Raw genomic sequence first — 19,498 nt, 5'->3', positions numbered from 1 at the left:
GAGAGGTTATAGTGCATGTGTGTGAGAGATATAGAGAGGTTATAGTGCATGTGTGTGAGAGAGAGATATAGAGAGAGGTTATAGTGCATGTGTGTGAGAGAGAGATATAGAGAGAGGTTATAGTGCATGTGTGTGAGAGATATAGAGAGGTTATAGTGCATGTGTGTGAGAGAGAGATATAGAGAGAGGTTATAGTGCACGTGTGTGAGAGAGATATAGAGAGAGAGAGGTTATAGTGCATGTGTGTGAGAGAGAGATATAGAGAGAGGTTATAGTGCATGTGTGTGAGAGAGAGATATAGAGAGAGGTTATAGTGCATGTGTGTGAGAGAGAGATATAGAGAGAGGTTATAGTGCACGTGTGTGAGAGAGAGATATAGAGAGAGGTTATAGTGCACATGTGTGAGAGAGAGATATAGAGAGAGGTTATAGTGCATGTGTGTGAGAGAGAGATATAGAGAGAGGTTATAGTGCACGTGTGTGAGAGAGAGATATAGAGAGAGGACCTCTGTAGTTGGTCCCTGTCCTCTTATTCCTCTGGCTCGCTCCTTCACCTCTTTCTCCCTTGTTCTGCCTTTCTTTCTCAGATTCTGTGCGTGGGTTGAGGCAGCTAACTCTCTCAGAATAGCACTGCAGCTCTGTGTGTGTGTGCGTGTGTGTGTGTGTGTGTGTGTGTGTGAGAGAGAGAGAGCAAAAAAGGCAGTGAAAGGAAAAGGTGGCAGAATCCAATCTACACCCGTTAGCCCAACCAGATTTCAAAAGTCACATCTTCACGTTTCTTGTTCAACGAGATGACACCGCCATGCCTCGCAGTCATCTGCTGCAGACGCTCTTCAATTGCCACTACCTTTCTGCTCCGACACCATTCACTTCACAAGGGTGTTCTGACCAGCTTCTCCAGACCACAAACCACTCCCCACAAAACAAGCAATGACAGCTTTCTAGTGACGCACACACATTTCAAATTCAAACTGCACAACAAATATTCTACATCTCATCCCAAGATATTCATTCAGAAATATGGTAGGTCAGTCCTCCTGCACCCAAAAGCTTTGAGTTTTTTCAGCCAAAGCATTTTGATTTGACTCAACAGGATCCTGTAGTTATATACTGTGCTGTTGAAGCAATGCAGTTGAGGGGTGGGGGCAGGGGGCAGTGCCTATCACACAATGCTTAGGAAAAGGAGAGAGAGAGAGAGAGAGAGAGAGAGAGAGAGAGAGAGAGAGAGAGAGAGAGAGAGAGAGAGAGAGAGAGAGAGAGAGAGAATGGGAAGTAAAGGGTGAAGAGCGCTGTGGAGATAGATGCCTCCCTGAGTTGCATGGCCACTGGATAGAGGACATGCTCACAGTATCAACAGATTCCTAGCTGGCATTGTGAGCAGAAAGCCAATCCTGTTGTATAACAGCAGAAGAATTAAACAGCTCCCTTCCCTTCCTCACTGAACACTGACACGCTGTGCTGCAGACTGTTGGACATGCACCAGCTTCAACAGGTGTTTGATGGAAACCAAACAAAATGGCCACTCTTATGCTCTTTACACACTGTTACAAAACGCATTGTTAGGCTATATGAATGAATAACATAAAAAAAAAATCCTGTATTAGCATTCATATTGCAGCAACAGAAATTGGGTGACAGTATAAAATGTGACCATATTGTTTCAAAGGAAGGCTGGCTTTATCAGTGAATATGCTGCGCAATGTGTATCCTCTCACTCTTGTTATCTGGACTGGGCTACAGTCTATCCTTCATTACGTCTTTAAGTTGTAGTTGGCAAAGAAGCATGTGGGTTACGGACATGACTTGCATGTAGGCTATATCAGTAGGCTATTTGCGTGGGTGTATCCGCGCCGGTGTGTACGGCTGGTTGTGTCGGTGTGTGTGTTGGCAAGTGTCTCATTAGCAAAGTATTTACAACGTTGCAATGTGCTGGGAGTTGTTGATTTAAGTATTCAGTGATGATGAATATGACTGTCCAAAAGGCTGAGTAGCCTATAACGTTAATTCCAATGGCGCAGCTTTCATCCAGATGTTGTGTTTGACAGCCTCTATAGCCTACTTGATACATTCAAACAGACGCGAAACTCATTTTGACATACACAGAAAGACAACGTGAATGTATAAAACAGTTTTGCCTGCAATTCAGTGGTGCTGCACTAAAAAGGGTGCATAATGTCGTCTTACCTGTTCGTTGCTCTGGGGTTTAATGCTGAGAACAGCGCGCTGGAAGAGCCTGCGCACTGTAGCCTATTGGTGCTTTTCAGATGACTGCCTGTTGTAGCTTAGGAAGATCAGGTGTTGGACATCTCATTTGTACATGCTGGTTCTCCATGAGGCTATTGCTGTTGTTCCTTCATATTCAGCAGAACAAAAAGCGAACAGACGAGAAATTCGTCAGTGACCATTGACCAGTGAAATATTCTGCGATTTTCCTACTTTTGATTAGGAAATTCAACTACTTCGGTAAATTCCATGATGTGTTGCACTTATCATGGTGCAACTAAAAATCACGCAGTATTCTAAACGATGCAATCTCAAGAAGTCAAACGTGTCTGCGAAATCTCCCCCAATTTAACTTTTATCCATCTGAAATCGATTGTCGCTGTATGCCTTCACAATTCCCAGGCTATAGGGCGATACCGCCTAACTGCGACTGGCCTCACAAAGGTCCGCCAAGGAGAGCGCGCTCTGATTGGTCGCTGAGACTGGTGCTGATGAGACTGGTGGTGCCTTTTGAGAGTCTTATTCCGCGCATCTCTTGCTGATGGTCATTAGGCCCATCCACTGCTGGCGTTCATCCTTATAGCCTTTATTTATTTTTTACTTTAATAAGATAATAGCCTACAGTCACAATTGATTTGCTCTGAAAACACTATTGTCCATCATCAGATGTTACTCAGATCAGATGTGGCTGGCAGGTGCAAGACAGAGGCAAAATAAAATGCAAATAAGACCAGTGATCTTTTAAGAAATACTAAACCAAGGCACTCAATAAGTCCAGAGGACATCCTGAGAGCTAAACTGTGTGTGTGTGTGTGTGTGTGTGTGCACACGCGCGAGTGTGTGAGAGAGATGGTTGCCACAGCAACTGTGTCATTATGTTGGTGGCAATTATGAAAGCGATGAAAAAGGGGTGGGGGTTGGCGCAACAGCCTTAACACTGGAGCGTGAACGAAACCATAATTTAGATCAGCATTTGCATTTCAGTGATTTGATTAAGTTTATAGGTTTGCCAATCTCAAAAAATCTGAGAGTGAGAGCGGTGAACAGAGAGGATATCAGGACTAGATGAAGTTGGCTCCTTTCCGCTCATAAATGCATCCTCATCCTGCTGAACGTCACATGACAGCAGCAGAAGCCATGCACCATTCATTTCCCGGTAGACACGCCATCTGCAAAATGTAACCAAGGCTCATGTGGAATTCATTGGGATCACAGTGACTTAGGTCTGGAGGACAGATCACCTTATCCACACCACTCAGTTTGATGTTAAATAGCCTAAGCATATTTCTGGAAACAGTGTTGTAGTCGAGTCTATCAGACTCAACTCCTGGACTAATTTTCAGGACTTTCAGGACTCGACTTGGACTTGAGCACTGATGACTCGGACTTGGACTCACGCATTCAGACTTTGAAGTTGGAGACGAGGATTCGGACTTGATAATTGATAAGGACTGTTTTTTGTTTGTTTTGTAAATAAAACATCTAATAGGCCCTAATAATTTAGTAAAACATATTGATAGCTATATGAATACAGTGATATTCAATTTCGTGCAAGGGCAGGCACAAAATGTGTTCCATCTATAACTCCAGACTCGGACTCAGGTAATGAGGACTCGATTTGAACTCTTCACTGGTGACTCGGACTTGAACACTGGGGACTTGAGATACAGTGACTTAAAGGGACACTCCACAGATTTTCAATGCGGATTTACTGCATTTTGCACATAATCTCCCGCGTATCCGAGAACTGCAAACAGTTTTGGAGGCATTCATTTAGTTTGACAGTTATTGAGCGTTGATTTGTGTAAAGTTGTGGACCAGTGATGTCATTCATGCACAAATTACATCACTGGTCCACACCGTAACTCAAATCAATGCTCACTGTCAAACTAAATGAATGTCTGCTAAACTGTTTACACATGTGTGAGATTATGTGCAAAATAAATCAGCATTGAAAATAGGTGGTGTTCCTTTAACTACAACACTGACTGGAAAACCAAACCATCAAGACACCTCACCCGTATAGGCTACATATTCTCTAACACTGGTTCTCAAAGTGGTTCCCAGCCTAACTAGTCTAATTTATTTTCACTAGAATTCCAACCATATACACAGAATTTTGGTCATGGGTTTCATACACTTTCTGTAATAAAACATCTAAAAGTGTGACGATCCTCCCACTCTCCTAGCCCTGTCTTGCAGGAGCCTGGTGTTGGGGTCGCTAGGCTGAGGTGCACTCCCCTCACCTTTTGTTTAATGTAGTTTGTGTTGTCTAGTTATTTTCCATTAGTTTTAGTGAATAAATTATCATTTTAACTTTTACTTTGGTGTATGACTCCCCTCATGTTACGACCCGGGCTCAAAGGAAGTAACACATGAGGGGAGTCATACACCAAAGCAAAAGTTAAAACGATAATTTATTCACTAAAACTAATGGAAAATAACTAGACAACACAAACTAAATTACACTAAAGAAAAAAACTGAACAAAAGGTGCATCGGTGAGGTCTTCTTAAGCAGGTGCACCCAATCGGCCTAATGACCCCAACACCAAGCTCCTTCAAGACAGGGCAGGAGTGTCGTCACAAAAGCTCAAATCTTATCAGATGGGGGGCCTGGGACAAAATCCTATCAAATGGGGTCAGTGGTCTAATTTGTGTCAGTTTAGGGATCCTTGACATGACAATGTTTGAGAACCACTTGTCTAGTAGGCTACATTCAAGGTCCTTATGAATTTAAAGGAACAGTTCAGCCAAAATGGAAATTCTGTCATCTACTCACCCTCATGCCAGTTGAACACAAGTCAATTTTGTCCATATAACAGGGACGTGCCACGTGCCAGAACAACTCCACAGAAAACCAGTGACCAAGTCAATGGCGAATGGTTTTCTCTCGAGTTGTGCTGGCAAGTAGCACCTCCCTGTGTGTGTTATATGGACAAAATTACTTGTTTCAACTGGTATGAGGGTGAGTAGATGACAACTTCTATTTTTGGGTGAACTATTCCAAACAGAATTATAGATTTTATATGGGTTTCTTTTGTAGTGGCTGGCACCTATAGTCTATATTGGGCAAGAAAAAATATCTGTCACAGTACTCGGTGTATTTCATCCTGTTTGTGCAACATTAGGAAAACGATTCAACATTAATTTGAGATGAAATGCCAGAAGGTAGATCCCAGTCAGATAGGGAACGAGGGGGTAAGCGTTTCCAGAAGGGGGTGTGGATGTCAGGGTTATCTGTAGTGCTAGTCCCAGGTGTCAGGGCCGGATAATTACCTGCATGGCAGGCTGCTATTTCTACACAGGTGGGAGGGCTGCTGTGCATCTGCAGCAGAGGCTGGTGCAGCCCTTCATTAGAAAGTCCAACTGTGGTATATTGGGTGCACTTTACAGTGGGATGCCAATGTGTAGTGTACTCTACTTCCCCCCCTCATGGCTATTTCGTCATTGCACGATAAATAAATTGAAGTGCTGACTTGTGAAAATTAACAGTCAAAGCCTATTACTACACTGCCATCAGTGCAATGACGGCCGACTACTAGAAGGCCTAAGTAGTCACCATTAAAACCAATTGCCAAATGTCAATCACCAGAAAAATGATAGAAAACGACTCGTTTTGCGTTTATCTTCTGGCATTTCAATTTTTTTATTAATTTAAATAATTTAAAATGGACACAAAATACCCATCCAACAGCCTGCACAATGACACGAGTTTCAGGGGCACCTTTTCCGTCCCCATCCACAGCGCTTCAGAGTGTTTCCTTGGGAAATGTTTAGGCCCCACATGCATTTACAACCAAGAGTAAACCAGCCCAAGAAACCTGCCAAAACAGTGCAACGGGTGGGGAGACAATTTCTATCAAACATGTGGAAGTCTTCCTAGTACATCTTCTCTGGTACCCACAAGGCTGATAGGAGAACTGGGTATTTCAGAGCACATACTGCTTTGCAGGGAAGCAGGGCTAATTGAAGCTAGTCGTTACTGTATACTTACTTAATATGCTCTTCACCCCCTATGGGGCATAAGGCATCGATAATGTATGTATGCTCACTGATAATAGAGATGAATCATCTTTTATAAAGCACTCTTGCAACCGACCCTGTTCCCTTACAGCCACTGATCTTCACACACACAAGACTGCTGCTAATATAGACATGTCAATTAAAAACCACGTTTGAAAATACTGGACAGTGAAACAATTTTAGAAAAATGAAAAACTTAAAAAAGGGGGAGGGATTCCATTAAGAAACACCGACATTCTAGACTACTGCTAACTCTTTCCATACCGTTTCCTTCAGTCAGTTCACAATTTTGTATGAAAAATACATTTCGAAAAGATGTTAACAATTTTGTGTGGCATTAACAAAATATCATTTCTCACATTCTTAATGAAGCCATCCAGATACATAATCCTTACACAACATTATTACCTTGCAGCTCAATGTGAAAACCTGATATTGATCGAAGCGATTTAAACCCAGACAGAGGAAACAACATCCTGGTCAGACTCCCTCACTGTGAGCCTGGCTGAGCAGTACACAGTACCATCTCAGCGGCAGAACATTGTGTTGAAGTTTAGAAAGATATGACAGAGCGCTTACAGTTAAATCTCATTAATGCAGAGACATCAGAGGCCATATTTAGCATAGTGAAGCCCATAACCATAACTCATTCAGAATAGGCTTAGGGAAAAACATCAAACAATTGGTGGCATCATCATTTGTGCAGTGAAGGTTTTTTCTTTCTTTAAAAAAGAGAAAGGAACAAATATTTCTGAGCATATCTTTAGGTATGGAAATAATTAACAAACCTATAGCGCCAACAGGAATAGCCAAACTGGCAACCAAAAAAAATAAAAGAAGAAGAAATGGGAGGGGGGATGTAATGAATACAAAATGGACAGTCTGGGGTGGTGGTGGTAGAAAGTGTCAGAAAAAAGGACCAAAAACATTGTCAGCACACTTCAATATTTATATTTACACACTCTCGCGCACACACGCACACTCACACACTGAGAATTTAGCGGAGGTATTAGAGTCGCCTCAATGCGCGCTTTTTATCTGCTTTCTTTTTCCCAGCGACATGACTCGTGCTACTACTGCTGCTGCTGGTGGTGCTACTGGCTGCATTAGCTCCATTACCTAGAGCTGCTGCCACAGTGGCTGCACCAGGTCCTGCTCTCTTAGTAGGGTCACCCGCGTGCTTCTTAGGTTGTGGGCCATCGTTTGGGTCCTGAGGTGCCCCGGAGGTCCCGCCGGGTCCTCCCATGGCATGGATTTCTGTGAGCAGACGAGCACGGGAGGCATACTCCGCATAGTCCTCCAGGAGCAAGCGCCCAGCCTCTTCGTTCAAAGCCGACTCCGGATTTGGATGAATGAGAAGACACTTGATTGTCTGTGGGAAAATGTAGAAGACAAAATGTTAACAAAATAAAGAAAGTGGAAGTGTTAAAAGTTGACAACAGAACAAAGATGAATAATCTCCCTTACAAGTAAGACATGTCTGAGGCCGAGTTCTGCCTTCCAGTCTCTCTTCAGCACATTGACACAGATCTCTCCCTTGTGGCCCACGTTGGGATGAAAAATCTTGGTCAGGAAATACCCCTTGGGTGGAACAGCGGGGAAGTCCTTCCCGAGGACCAGGCGCATTCGGAAAATGCCACCAGCAAATGGAGTTCCCTCTGTCGAAGCATAAAGAATTCATCACATCAATAGTGTGTACTGCTTAGCCCACTGTTGTTCAAAAAGAAAAACAAGGTCACAGATTGTTTCAACCAAATGGATTGCCAAATCTATAGACAATTTATTCAACAGCGGTCACATATCTATTGGTCCAAAACCCCATATTTCTATCATAATCCATGTCAGTAATTCTTCTGATGAAATTGTTTATATATTTTAACAGTTAAGTCGGTCTGAATGGGAGACAAAATTGTAACCGTCTTTGAACTAGAGAAGAAAAACATTATGTTGGCTAGGACCGGATTTGGACATTTCTAATACCAAAAGCAGTTTGAATTCAATACTGATACCATCACTTTCTTCAATATCCTACTTCCTAAATGAAGGCCATGCAACACATTTTTCCCTATAAAAAAGGCAGATGAATGCATGTCAAGCATTTTCATTCAAATTAATTGACTGTGCTATTACCATCTCTGAATTGTTGTTCTTAACGTCATAGATAGTACTGTCTAATGAATCGAGCTGTTGCAGAGAAGGCGCACTATGGGAGTTAGGAATTTCAAGTTAGTTTGAATATGGCTGCGATCCTCAAAGTCCGGACTCCGGTCCGCATCCGGACCCAGACGCCGTCCTATCCAGACCGAGCCCTATAACCTACAAATCATTGAATAGTTACATTTTCACGGAGCGTTTCTATTTTAACTGGCACATGCTTTTCTAGCCTTTACGGTACTGGTTTATCTGCCAGGATGCTCACAGACCAATGCACTAGGGCTGTGAATCTTCACTGGCCTCACGATTCGATTCGATTACGATTCATCTGTCAACGATTCGATTCGATTCGATTAAACGATGCATCACGATGCATCGCGATGCATCTTAAATCGATGCATCACTTTTTCCGCAATACATGATTTATTTTTTCTCACTTTCTTTTTTCTCACTGTGTGGCTACTTTTAAAATAAAAGTGCATTTGGAATTGCATTGTATTATGATCCATAATTAAAATAAACAACTGCATGTACTTACATTCTATTTTATTTGATTATTAAAAAAAAAAAAAAAAAAAAAAAAAATTTAATAATCGATTTTTGATATTTGTTAATCGATGCAGAATCGTGCACGTCCGCATCGCGATGCATCTTATAATCGATTATTTTTGACACCCCTACAATGCACGCGCTGTAAATCATCACACGTGATGCTACTCAGCCAATCAACAAGCGAATCGATTCTGCCTGTTGCTTCTCTAGGCTGTGCTGCTGCTGGAGAGTGACACAAGGACGGAGGAGAGGCGAGACTCTGAGAAATAAGAGAGATAGAAGTAATTTCACATCGCGTGCTCAAAAGAAACGAGTAGACCGCGAAAACAAAGCTTTAGTTTTAATCCAGAGCAGACAGACTCATGTTCATTCATTGGTCTCACGAGCAGTTCAAAACCGAGTTATCTAGAGGGCATCCGGATGGTGGTGTATGTGCGAACACGTTTTGGTGAGCTATGCGCGCTCCCGCGATCCTCCTCCTACCCGCAGGTAAGTGTACCCCCAGCCGTAGTATCAGAAGCAGATTCTCCCCCCTCCAGAGCTCCATGAAGTAGCCGTAGTGAGTGCATGAGGACAGAGACAGAAAGCCAGCGTGACAGATTATTATTATATAAATAGTCGATGTGAATGAGTGAGCAAAAAAACATCATGCCGTCTCAGTCTTTACAAATGAAGCGCCTCAAACCTGCTCCGTGTGCGTCAGCCAACTGGATTGACAACTGGATTGACAGACAGCTGGATTGAAAAGCTCATGGCTCTGATCCGATTTCCTTTCTGCATAGCTTTGCACAGCACACACATTTAATGAGCATTTTTGGATGCGAGGGTCGTCCCTCTTCCCAGTATTGGACATCGCTAGGTAGGGTATCTGGATCTGGTTGCGTTCATGCCTTTGATTTAACGTTTACACAGCGTTTGTGAAGATTCAAGGGCAGAACCGCAAATTCCAAGTAGCGTCAAGTCAGGCAGTATAAAACTAAAACTTCCGGGTATAACCTTCGCAATAATGGCAATTAAATAAAGTAAATGCACGTGTAATGTTTTTTTGTGTGTGTTTCGAAAGCTACAGAACAGAGATAAACTGGAAGAATATCTGCTCCCTTCGAAAAGTCAATTTTAACCCGTAGTGAGTCGACCATTCAGATTTTTTGTTACCAAGTAATACATTTATTTTATTTTGAAGGTAAAAACGTCTAGCTTCCTGTATTCTGTATAATTCTAGTAGGTTTGATACATTTTAGGACTGAACATAGCAAAGACCTGTTTTCTTTGTAGTGCTTGAGACTCGAGGAAATCGATGCATCTGGGCGTGAGTTGTAGGGTTGTTTAATTAATTACTAACGTTATGCGCAAACGATTATATGCCGTGAACGTTAGGCAGTTATCGCCCATTATGTATTTTTAGTTTTCACAACTCCCCATTGTGTGGTCATGCCCAAATTCCCCCACCCCCGCCCCCGTCCCCTCTCTACTTTACAAACTCTGCGGAGGTGCTACTCATGTGTGAAAGCAACATGCCTCATGTCTGAAAGGGTACACTTCACATTATTTTTTAAATGCAGCCATTATTTTACTTGAAATGAGAAAAGAACACGTATTTATTATTTTATAATAGGCTAGTTATTTATAATTAATCCAGTTAAATATGACAACTGTAAATAAACATTGTTGATGTTTATTTTGATTTAACAGTCAGTCGTTGACTACATACAGACATTGTACCATTAAGCTACTGCAATCATTGAAGTAGCCTAAGTTCAATGGCACTGAATCATAATGCAAGCTACGTTACAATGTTCCATACCTTTGCTTGAGGACATTTTCTCTATCTGGACCTCTTTGAATTTAAATTGAGTACCCCTGGCTTAGATACAGTATAACAAATAGTCAGACTTCAGATAGACGTCTAAATTCCTCCATTGCACAAAGCAGTTTAGTTCTTGATTATCTTAATCAGGACTACGTTACTATGAATTATGGGTAAATTAAGACTCTTTTCAAAGTGGAAAACCTGGCCGACCAAGTAACTGCCTCTAGCAGAAACAAATGCAGTGACAGCAAACAGTGTTAATCCGACTGTTGACAGGAGCATCAAAGATGTTAGCTTCCTCATATGGCTCATTTCCACCACATTTTACTGCCCTGCACAGCTCGTCACCACTCGGCTCTAATCGTATCGGCTCGATGGACGTTTTGCTTCCACCGCGGATCATCTGCCCCCACCCACCCCCGCCCACAGCTGGTTGTCATAGCGACCGCATATCTGTCCTTCGCTTATAGCCGAAGTAGGCTATAACATAACATTACAATTAAATCCATCCACAGAACTTTTAAACTGTTTATGAAATACTGGTGCCTCTAAATGACCTACAGTGTACATGGGCGAATGTGACAATCGACCAGGAGAATGGATATGACTTTGTAGTTAGTCAAACTCACAGGCATGCGCTGCGCTGTGCGGGGACGGGAGAGGCGCAACAGAGTGAAGCCTCTACCCCGCGGCCTCTCACCAGGCAAGACCGCGGCTTCACCAAACACCCGCTGCGGCCTAGCGGAGCGCTGCAGCCTCCACTCAGCTACATAGCTCCCTGAGCGAGCAGCGGACTTTTTTCTCAGACAATTGCCACGATTTTATTTCACCGGAGGCGAAGGCAGCAACACAAATGACTGATGGAAATATACATAACAGAAGAGAAGGTAAGCCCACTAAACTGGTATGCAGCCGCCAGCATTGCATATGACAGTCAGTAGACAGAGTAAACACGATTCTGCCTGACCAATCAGTCGTCAACAATGTTTTCACGTCACCGTATGAACCCGAGTTCACAGAATAGAACCACGACGAGGCAGGTACTAAAAGTAGCACGACTAGACCCCAATACAACCAGGGCTGGGATAGTTTTTAGTGGTGGAATGAGACCATTTATCGAGTCGAGCGGAGCGGGATCGCGCTACTACCTGCGGTGGAAATGAGCCAATAGACTATCATAAAATCATTAGCTACCTAGCTACTGGCACAAAATTAGCATACCAAAACCACAATCACAAAATAAAAACGTTTTCCTTCTTATTAATGTCACCAAAACAATCACTAGAGACAGGCAGCTGTGTTCTCCTCTTGGCTGTCATTTGCCTCTGTCTCTCCCTCTTGACTCGGTGGGCTGCTATCAGAACCATGGCAACATGGGTCTAAGGCCTGAGTTAGCCTGGGGGTAAGGTGTCTAATTTTTGGGGGTTTAAAATTAGTCAGACTTTAATTTTGTGAAACAGTCGAATTTGCCTTAGACTAATCTATGAGCAAAATTAAGACTGGTCTAACACGACAGACCAGTCTAAAACATTGTTATGAAACCGGCCCCAGACAGTGGAGGACGCTGGAATAAAATGAACTGAAACAAATGTGTCTGGTTTTGTGAAGTGTAGCTAATGTTAACGTCTGAACTGAAGCAATATGCTCGTAATAAGACGACATGGCCATCGTTGGTAGTAGTGTGCTTTGAGTGGATTATGTGTCTGGCTGGCATGTAACAAATTACCACATGTGTAAATACAGTTGTGTGGCCACTTGCCAATCACAAGTACATATGGATGCTATAACCTGGATGGTGAGTGGCTGTGAGGGCACAAAAGAATACATGAAAAAGGAATTACACCCTTTCAAAAAAGAGTCTGGAAAGCTGGCAGCTAAAGTCCTAAGCTTTTGTACACACCTAAAGACATTTCCATCGCCTGTGATTTTTACACACTGACCTATTGCCAGAGAGGCATTTTATATTTTAAATCCCCATGAAATTAAAAATGACTTTCACCTTGTTAGTAAAATGTCCATGTTATACATCTAGTTAACGATAAACACCAGAAAATGTATATACTGTGTGTGTGTGTGTGTGTGTGTATATATTAGGGATGGGCATCGAATTTCGAATTTTCGAATAATCGTTGTTATTATCAAGGTCGACTTTTATTATTGAAATTCGAAAAAAAAAAAAAAAAAAAAAAAAAAATTGAGTGAAATGTTGCATTGTCTCCCCTGATTCTAAGTATAGTCAAATCGCTTGGTTTGAGCAAGTAAAACAATTTTTATAAGCATTTTAAGCAAGGTTTATGGAAAAATGAATGGCGGATGAAATCCCATGAAGAGGGAGAGGGGGTGACTTTGGCACCCCTTTGGCACTCAGACCTGAGCCTACTAAATATTTAATGAACCACTCATGATTGTCAAAACTGTTTTTTATTTTCGAAAATGTCAATGTCATGTAACATGTTCTTTACTTCAGTGGTGCAATGCTTGTTTGAGCTAAAAATCCACAGCAGAAGCTTTTTATATTAATTAATAAAGCCGTAGACTTAGAATCAGGGGAGACAATGCAACATTTCACTCACAAAAAAAAAAAAAAAAAAAAAAAAAAAAAAACATTTTTTTTTTAATTTTCGAATTTCGAATTAAATTCGAATTTGGCCAGCGAATTTCGAATAGTGTTTTTACTAGAAATGCCCATCCCTAGTATATATACTGTATATATATACTGTGTGTATATATATATATATACTGTGTGTATATATATATTTATACAGTATATACTGTGTATAGGAGAGACAGGAAACCTCTGCGACCGGCTTGACTACAAGTACGGGTGCGTCGAAGGGACAAAAGAAAAATAACGCGTTATGGCCGGCCCTTAATCACATCACGATTAACGCATTAACGCTGACAGCCCTATATATATATATATATTTTAACAGGGCTGGTGACTGCGCCCGTTTTACTTGCATATGCGACTAAAAATAGAACAGTGCGAATTGTAAAATGCCTTTTGGGGCATGTGTGCGAGTACAGAATTCGACCTTCAATATATATGTATTTTTTTTCAGAGCCTTAAAAATCAAAATCAGAACGGCATTAAAGTTGAGAGCCTGTGTCCCAGTTCACTTGAAGGCAACACAGCGTTGCCTTGAACCAATGGTGACTGGTGAAAAAAGCATGTGATCTCTCGTCAGCGGAAAAACAAGCAGCTTGCAGCTTGCTCCCAGTGCGCCACAGAAACAATGTCTAGCCGTCCTCATACGTCCAAAGTGTGGGAGCATTTCACCCACAATAATGTGAAGTGCAAAATCTGCTAAATAAGCTAAACTCGCTTATCATGGCAGAACGAGTATGATGCACGAGCATCTCAAAAGGAAGCACGTTGTGGCGAATGCAGATGAAGGCTAATTAGCTTGTTAGCTCACTGGCAACCGCAACGTTAGGTTTGAGCTGCTAATGTTAGCTATTGGCTAACGATATTAACGTTAAAAGCCTGCTGTAACGTTGTTATCATAGCAACGTTAAGCTCATGTGTTGCTGACGGGAATACTGGAAACCTCATTTTACTCCGCAGTTTGCACTCTACTTACTACATTTAAAAATGTGTTTGATGCCTGAGAAGACTGAAACAATTTATTTTTGTTGATATTTTGGTTGCATACATAGTGAATAGTTTTTGGTTCCATTTCCATTCCACGTAGTAGTGCCCTAATTTTATTTTGCATTATTCATTCAATGGATATAGTACATATTTCATTGCACTATACATTTTCAATTTCAATGTGTACTATTTTGCAGTTTTGCAATTTGCCAATTTGCAATAGCCACTGAAGCCACATGTACTCTCCTCTCTAGATTACGCTCTCTGCACTCTCTCTGCAGCCCGCACACGTCTAGGATTGATTATTTTATTTTATTTGTATTCTCTCTGCACTCTTGTTCTACAGGTTTGTGAATTTAATTTGAGGAATGTAACGTGCCGTTTTGAAAATATACCTCAGTTGCACATGAATTCACTTTAAAACGTAGTGTACGTTTCATATTCAAATAAATGTTATTTGTTTAAAAATGTCTCCTAATATCCCTTTATTAACTCATTGAGTGCCAAGGACGTCGATCGACATCAAAGTAAATAGTGTTTAGAGTGCCAAGGACATCGATCGACGTCAAATGCGTTTTTTGACGGTGGGACGTGGATCAAAGCCTCAGGCATCTCCTGTACAAATATGGGAGCTATTGAAGGTGTATAACCTATTTTACGGACTCATTAGGTGGCGACAGTGCTCTCCAGATTAGAGAAAGGTCCGGAAAACAGCTGGAAAAAGCCGTGATCAAAGAGAAACCGATGCATGCTGCAGCCAGAGCCATATAGATTGCTCTGTCTGCAGCTGACGTTGGCTGTGAACAGCAGTCAATCCGCTCCCACAACTGAGCCCCCCCTCTGCCTCTGTCTATCTAGCCGTTTTCCCACATGCGTACCTGAAAATTACCTGTAAGTCAATATCGGACATTTCCCGGAATTTCCCTTCACACCTCAGCGCTGGCATGTGAGAATCTAGGAGCGAAATTTCCTGTATGTTGGGGGGCGGGGGGAGCTTATTTGGGGGGTCGGGTTTAGATCAATAAGGTGTTTTCGGGTTGTCCTTGGGCTGCAAACTCATTTAAAGTATGCAAATCGAAGTTGTTTCTGTCAAGAATAATGTCACGTTAGTCCGGGACTGCTCAACCCATGACAGAGCCACTCTCCCCGGCTTGGCAGAGTGAACAGCTCCGCCCGCGCGTCCCCGCTGCCTGGAGCACAGCGGCTCGTGCTCGCGCTCTAAAAGGCAGGCTCCCACACGCTGCTGTCTGGCCAGCAGGAAGTGCTCCAGACACGGTGTGATAATCCTGTAACAGCATTTGAGCTTATTCAGGTAAGATATTAATAATGTAATGACACATTCAGCGATAAACTGTCTACAATGAAGACGTGTCAAATATGACAACGTGGTGTTCAGTATTTTAAGAGCACGGGTTTTTTTTCATTTCCTGAAAAGTTGGCGATTTGGAGAGAAGTGGCTTTCATTGCATAGCGACGAAATGCACGAAGCGAAATGTGGAAGTAGTTTGCTTTGATGTGCGCGAATGATTAGATGACGCAAGCTGGAAGTGAACGTTAAGCAACGTGTGTACACCTCGCCCATGATGAGAGAAGGACCGGTGTCGCGGAAAATGACTGGACCCCTTTCTCACCTGTCTGCCTATCGCGGCATACCGCTCTTCTGACTGGCTCAAAACTGGTGAAATGGCCGCGACGACGGGGTCGCGCTTATACCGGCACGGCGCCTTTCCCACATGCAGGCATTAGACCACGTTCCAGTCATTTTGCGGTACAAAGCGCATGTGGGAAAAGGGCTTGTGTCTGCATAGTTTATCCACACGATTAGCCGCCAGAAAGGCAGCACCCGACGCCGAAGGGCCAAACCTTTCCCTGCAGTCCGGTTTGGCATTTCCGTGTCGCGCTGGGAACAAAAACGGAGCGCTCCGAAAATAGAGTGGGTGCGTGTTGGCTGTGTGTTAGTGTGGGGAGGAGTTTGCAGCTGAGGGGGGGAGGGGGGGAAAGGGGGGTGGGGCACGCAGGGCATCACACAACTACACCACGTCACTACATCAGAAAATATTATCTTCAGAGTCAGTGAATGTGCTTGAAATGCTTCATTTCACAAAAGGCGGAATATCTCAGCTAATAATTTGAAACGCCTGTATTTGCTCAAAACGACCTATCTTCTCCGGCTCATAACTAAAGAACGGAAAATGGTATCAATAAACTGTTTTTGCTGATGATACAATAGAGCCAGCTCGTTCTTTGTGCATGTTCGGTGTTTACATAGTAATATCACACAATATTCTGTGGGCCTCGAGAAATCACTGAAAACGCTCTGAAAACTCTGGCACTGGGAGCGTCCGTTCTCCAAAAGTGGCTGGCACTCAATGAGTTAAGGAGAAACGCATTATTTAATACATTTTTTATCATGCCCCTAAAATTCTTTGTGTGCTCCTAGTTTCTTCAACTTAGGGGCACACGTGCTCCTTCTGAAAATGCTAAGTGACCAGCCCTGTATATATATATATATATATATACTGTATATATGTGTGTGTGTGTGTGTGTGTGTGTGTGTGTATATATGTATGTATATATGGTTTACACTTTAGAATGACCCTTCACTGCATTATGTCCCACCCCCATATCCTGTATCAACAAAAGATGCATCAAGTTGAGGCAGTTTCATGGGAACTTATAGCAGTTATTGACATGGCATACACATATTAAACAGCCTTTTGTTAAATTGATTTCATAATCTTGCTGCACTTGAGAGTTGTGGGCTCAATTAGCAAACTATGCCATCATCCAAGTTTTTGGAAATAATTAAAGTCCTTGAAAATGGCAATTTTAAGCTTGGACAGTTAACCAACTATCTAGACAAGACATAGTGGAGCAGATAGCCGTCACAGTTGGGACCCAGGCTAGGCCAGAGGGTGACAGAAGAGAGCCATTATTACCTCAGGTTGACGATAAGGGTTGCCAAATAGCATTTTATTGGATAAGCAGTGGTAAGGTAGCTGAGCTAATAAGATAGTATGACCTGGATGCAGATTGTTAAATTTTAGGTATTTGTTTGGGCAGTACAAACCACAAACACTGGATGCTAGCTACTAGCTAAAGTTAGCTCTCAATCCAATACCGGTATTCTAAAGGCTAAGAGGTCAAATATAATTATAAAATGGAATGACTAAACTATATTAATAAGTTGAGACAGACTAGACACATAAGTACTGGATGGATAAAATCCAATAGACCCGAGTATTGCATGCCGAGTGACGTGCTAATTTTAGCTGACATTTTTGTGAACTACTCACTTGTATTGTGACATTTAATTTAATAATTTGATATGTGTTCATTACCTGCTAGTGTGCAAAATGTCACAATATAAATATAAATAAATGTCACAATTGCATTGGCCTTTCAGTCTTACCTGGTCCTTCGATGGCTGTGTGCAGTTCAGTGATATCTTCATCACTGGGATAAATCTTGATGCCCTCAGGGGGGTCTGCTGCTAAAGCTGAAACCTCTTTGTATACCAAGCGAAGGACCTGAGGGGGCAAATTCTCCACATTGGAGTTCTGAAGAGAGACACAGAGACAGTTTTAGCCAATTCACGTTGTGCTGATTGTACTGATATAGAAACTCTAAGCCATAGATACTGTTCAAATGAAAAACATCATTCACACGACTGTGTTAAATGCTATAATAGTTTAGATTTCTTCAGATCTACCAGTCTGTTGAAAACCTAGGAACAAGGTCTTTTGATATGTTGTCCCAAGGGAAATCCTGAAGCTGCTTTGCTGATCGTTTTACTAACTTAATGAACAAACGTTCACCTTTGTGGATAGGACATATGAGGTATAGTAGTTTATTATTAAAACATGTATATGCCCATTGATGCCCAGTTTTACTTCTTCTTTATCAGGATATGCACATAGTTTCTAACTAGTTAATTTAGCTACTGTACACAGATCAGCTAAATGACTATACCACGAATACACAACGCCAACCTTCAGTTAATCAGTGGCGAAGCTACTTTATTACCTTGATGACGTTAGCATGGTGTTTAGGTTTGGGCAAAAGGTTGTTGGTGAATATCGATAATCGTCTAAAATCATAGGAATGACAAACCTAGCTCATTTGTTTTTGGGTCGTGAACAAGCAAGTTTTTTCTCCTTTGAGGCATCAGCTGTTACATTGGGGTTAGTTACTCTCTCAATAAGTTATAACACGGGTTGACGTAACGATAAAGTTTATTATCCGAGGTTAACATTTTAATGAAAGCTAACGTTAGCTAACATAATCCTAAGGAACGCCAGCCAGCTTGAGTTAACGTTAAACAGCTTGCTATGTAACGTACCGTTAACATTAGCGTTTTCATTAGCTAGCTAGCAAGATTAGCTGCAATTAGGTAACACTGCTAGGTGTATTTAAGACAGACGTTTCCGTGGTGCAGTATTTGTGGTAGTTAATTTATTTTCAACACGACTGTGTTAAATAAGCTGTAGCCAGTGAATCTTATTAACGTTAACGTCAGAGATTCCAGCAAATAGACATAACCCTAATAAGCAAAGATCGACGGGCTGGCGACAGCTAAAATCAGATCAAGCTAACGTTAGCGGCTAACGTTAACATAGTGCCATTAAGTTAGCAGTAAACTGAGCAACCCGACTTACCATGTCTTCGAAAGATATTGAGCTTAGTCGTGTGGATGTGTATCTGGCGTCAGTTCTATACAGAATTGTACGTTTCCCAAACTCTCCTTGGTGAAAACTTAGCTTGGGTTAGCAACTGCTCTATTCTTCTTTTCGTTGACTGACACAGGAACAAAAATACGATCCTCGATTTAACCTACACTCTTGGACCAATGGGAATCTTGGTAACGCGATACGCAAGGAGAATGCAGCCAATCACCATCCAGCATTTGTCGTTGCGTTATGGCTGGCAGCCCTATCAGCCACACAGAGTAGGAAATATCACTCATACTCCCCAGCCATAGGTGCGTTTGAAAAACTCACACCCACCCTACACAAACTAAAAGCTTTGCTAAACCAGAAATTCTGTTCTGCCATGTATCATCATGTTGGTCTGGTTTGGCCAATACATTTTTCTGTCTGAATATTCTAGAATAGAATAGAATATTCTAGAATATTCTAGAA

The 19,498-nt window shown here is 42.0% G+C and overlaps 2 protein-coding genes across 2 annotated transcripts in view; both read right to left on the bottom strand.

Annotated features, from left to right (window-relative positions):
* shisa7a (shisa family member 7a) overlaps positions 1–5,008 on the bottom strand; it is a gene marked incomplete at both ends in the record, with an annotated part of 14,980 nt that extends 9,972 nt beyond the window's left edge. Inside the window, one exon of the mRNA XM_083634699.1 lies at positions 5,003–5,008. Coding sequence (XP_083490825.1) covers positions 5,003–5,008 — 6 coding nt within the window. The remainder of the gene's footprint in view (positions 1–5,002) is intronic.
* Positions 5,009–5,869: 861 nt separating this feature from the next.
* ube2s (ubiquitin-conjugating enzyme E2S) lies at positions 5,870–19,156 on the bottom strand. Its single transcript, XM_083638836.1, has 4 exons — positions 19,016–19,156; positions 17,770–17,917; positions 7,714–7,904; positions 5,870–7,618 (listed from the first exon to the last, which is right to left on the bottom strand). Exons 1-4 carry the CDS (start codon positions 19,016–19,018, stop codon positions 7,256–7,258), a joined length of 705 nt encoding a protein of 234 aa, XP_083494962.1. The 5' UTR covers positions 19,019–19,156; the 3' UTR covers positions 5,870–7,255.
* Between the last annotated feature and the right edge of the window lie 342 nt (positions 19,157–19,498).

Source organism: Poromitra crassiceps (genome assembly GCF_964638095.1).
Source record: "Poromitra crassiceps genome assembly, chromosome: 1".
Lineage (NCBI taxonomy): Eukaryota > Metazoa > Chordata > Actinopteri > Beryciformes > Melamphaidae > Poromitra > Poromitra crassiceps.
This window is presented reverse-complemented; position numbering and strand designations above follow the sequence as displayed.

Bases quoted from the DNA above. Each gene is read 5' to 3' on its own strand.
- ube2s (XM_083638836.1), bottom strand. The intron at 7,905-17,769 runs GTAAGACTGAAA...ATGCTTCGACAG, and splicing joins CACAGCCATCGAAGGACCAG to AGGGAACTCCATTTGCTGGT. The intron at 7,619-7,713 runs GTAAGGGAGATT...ATTTTCCCACAG, and splicing joins GCCTCAGACATGTCTTACTT to ACAATCAAGTGTCTTCTCAT.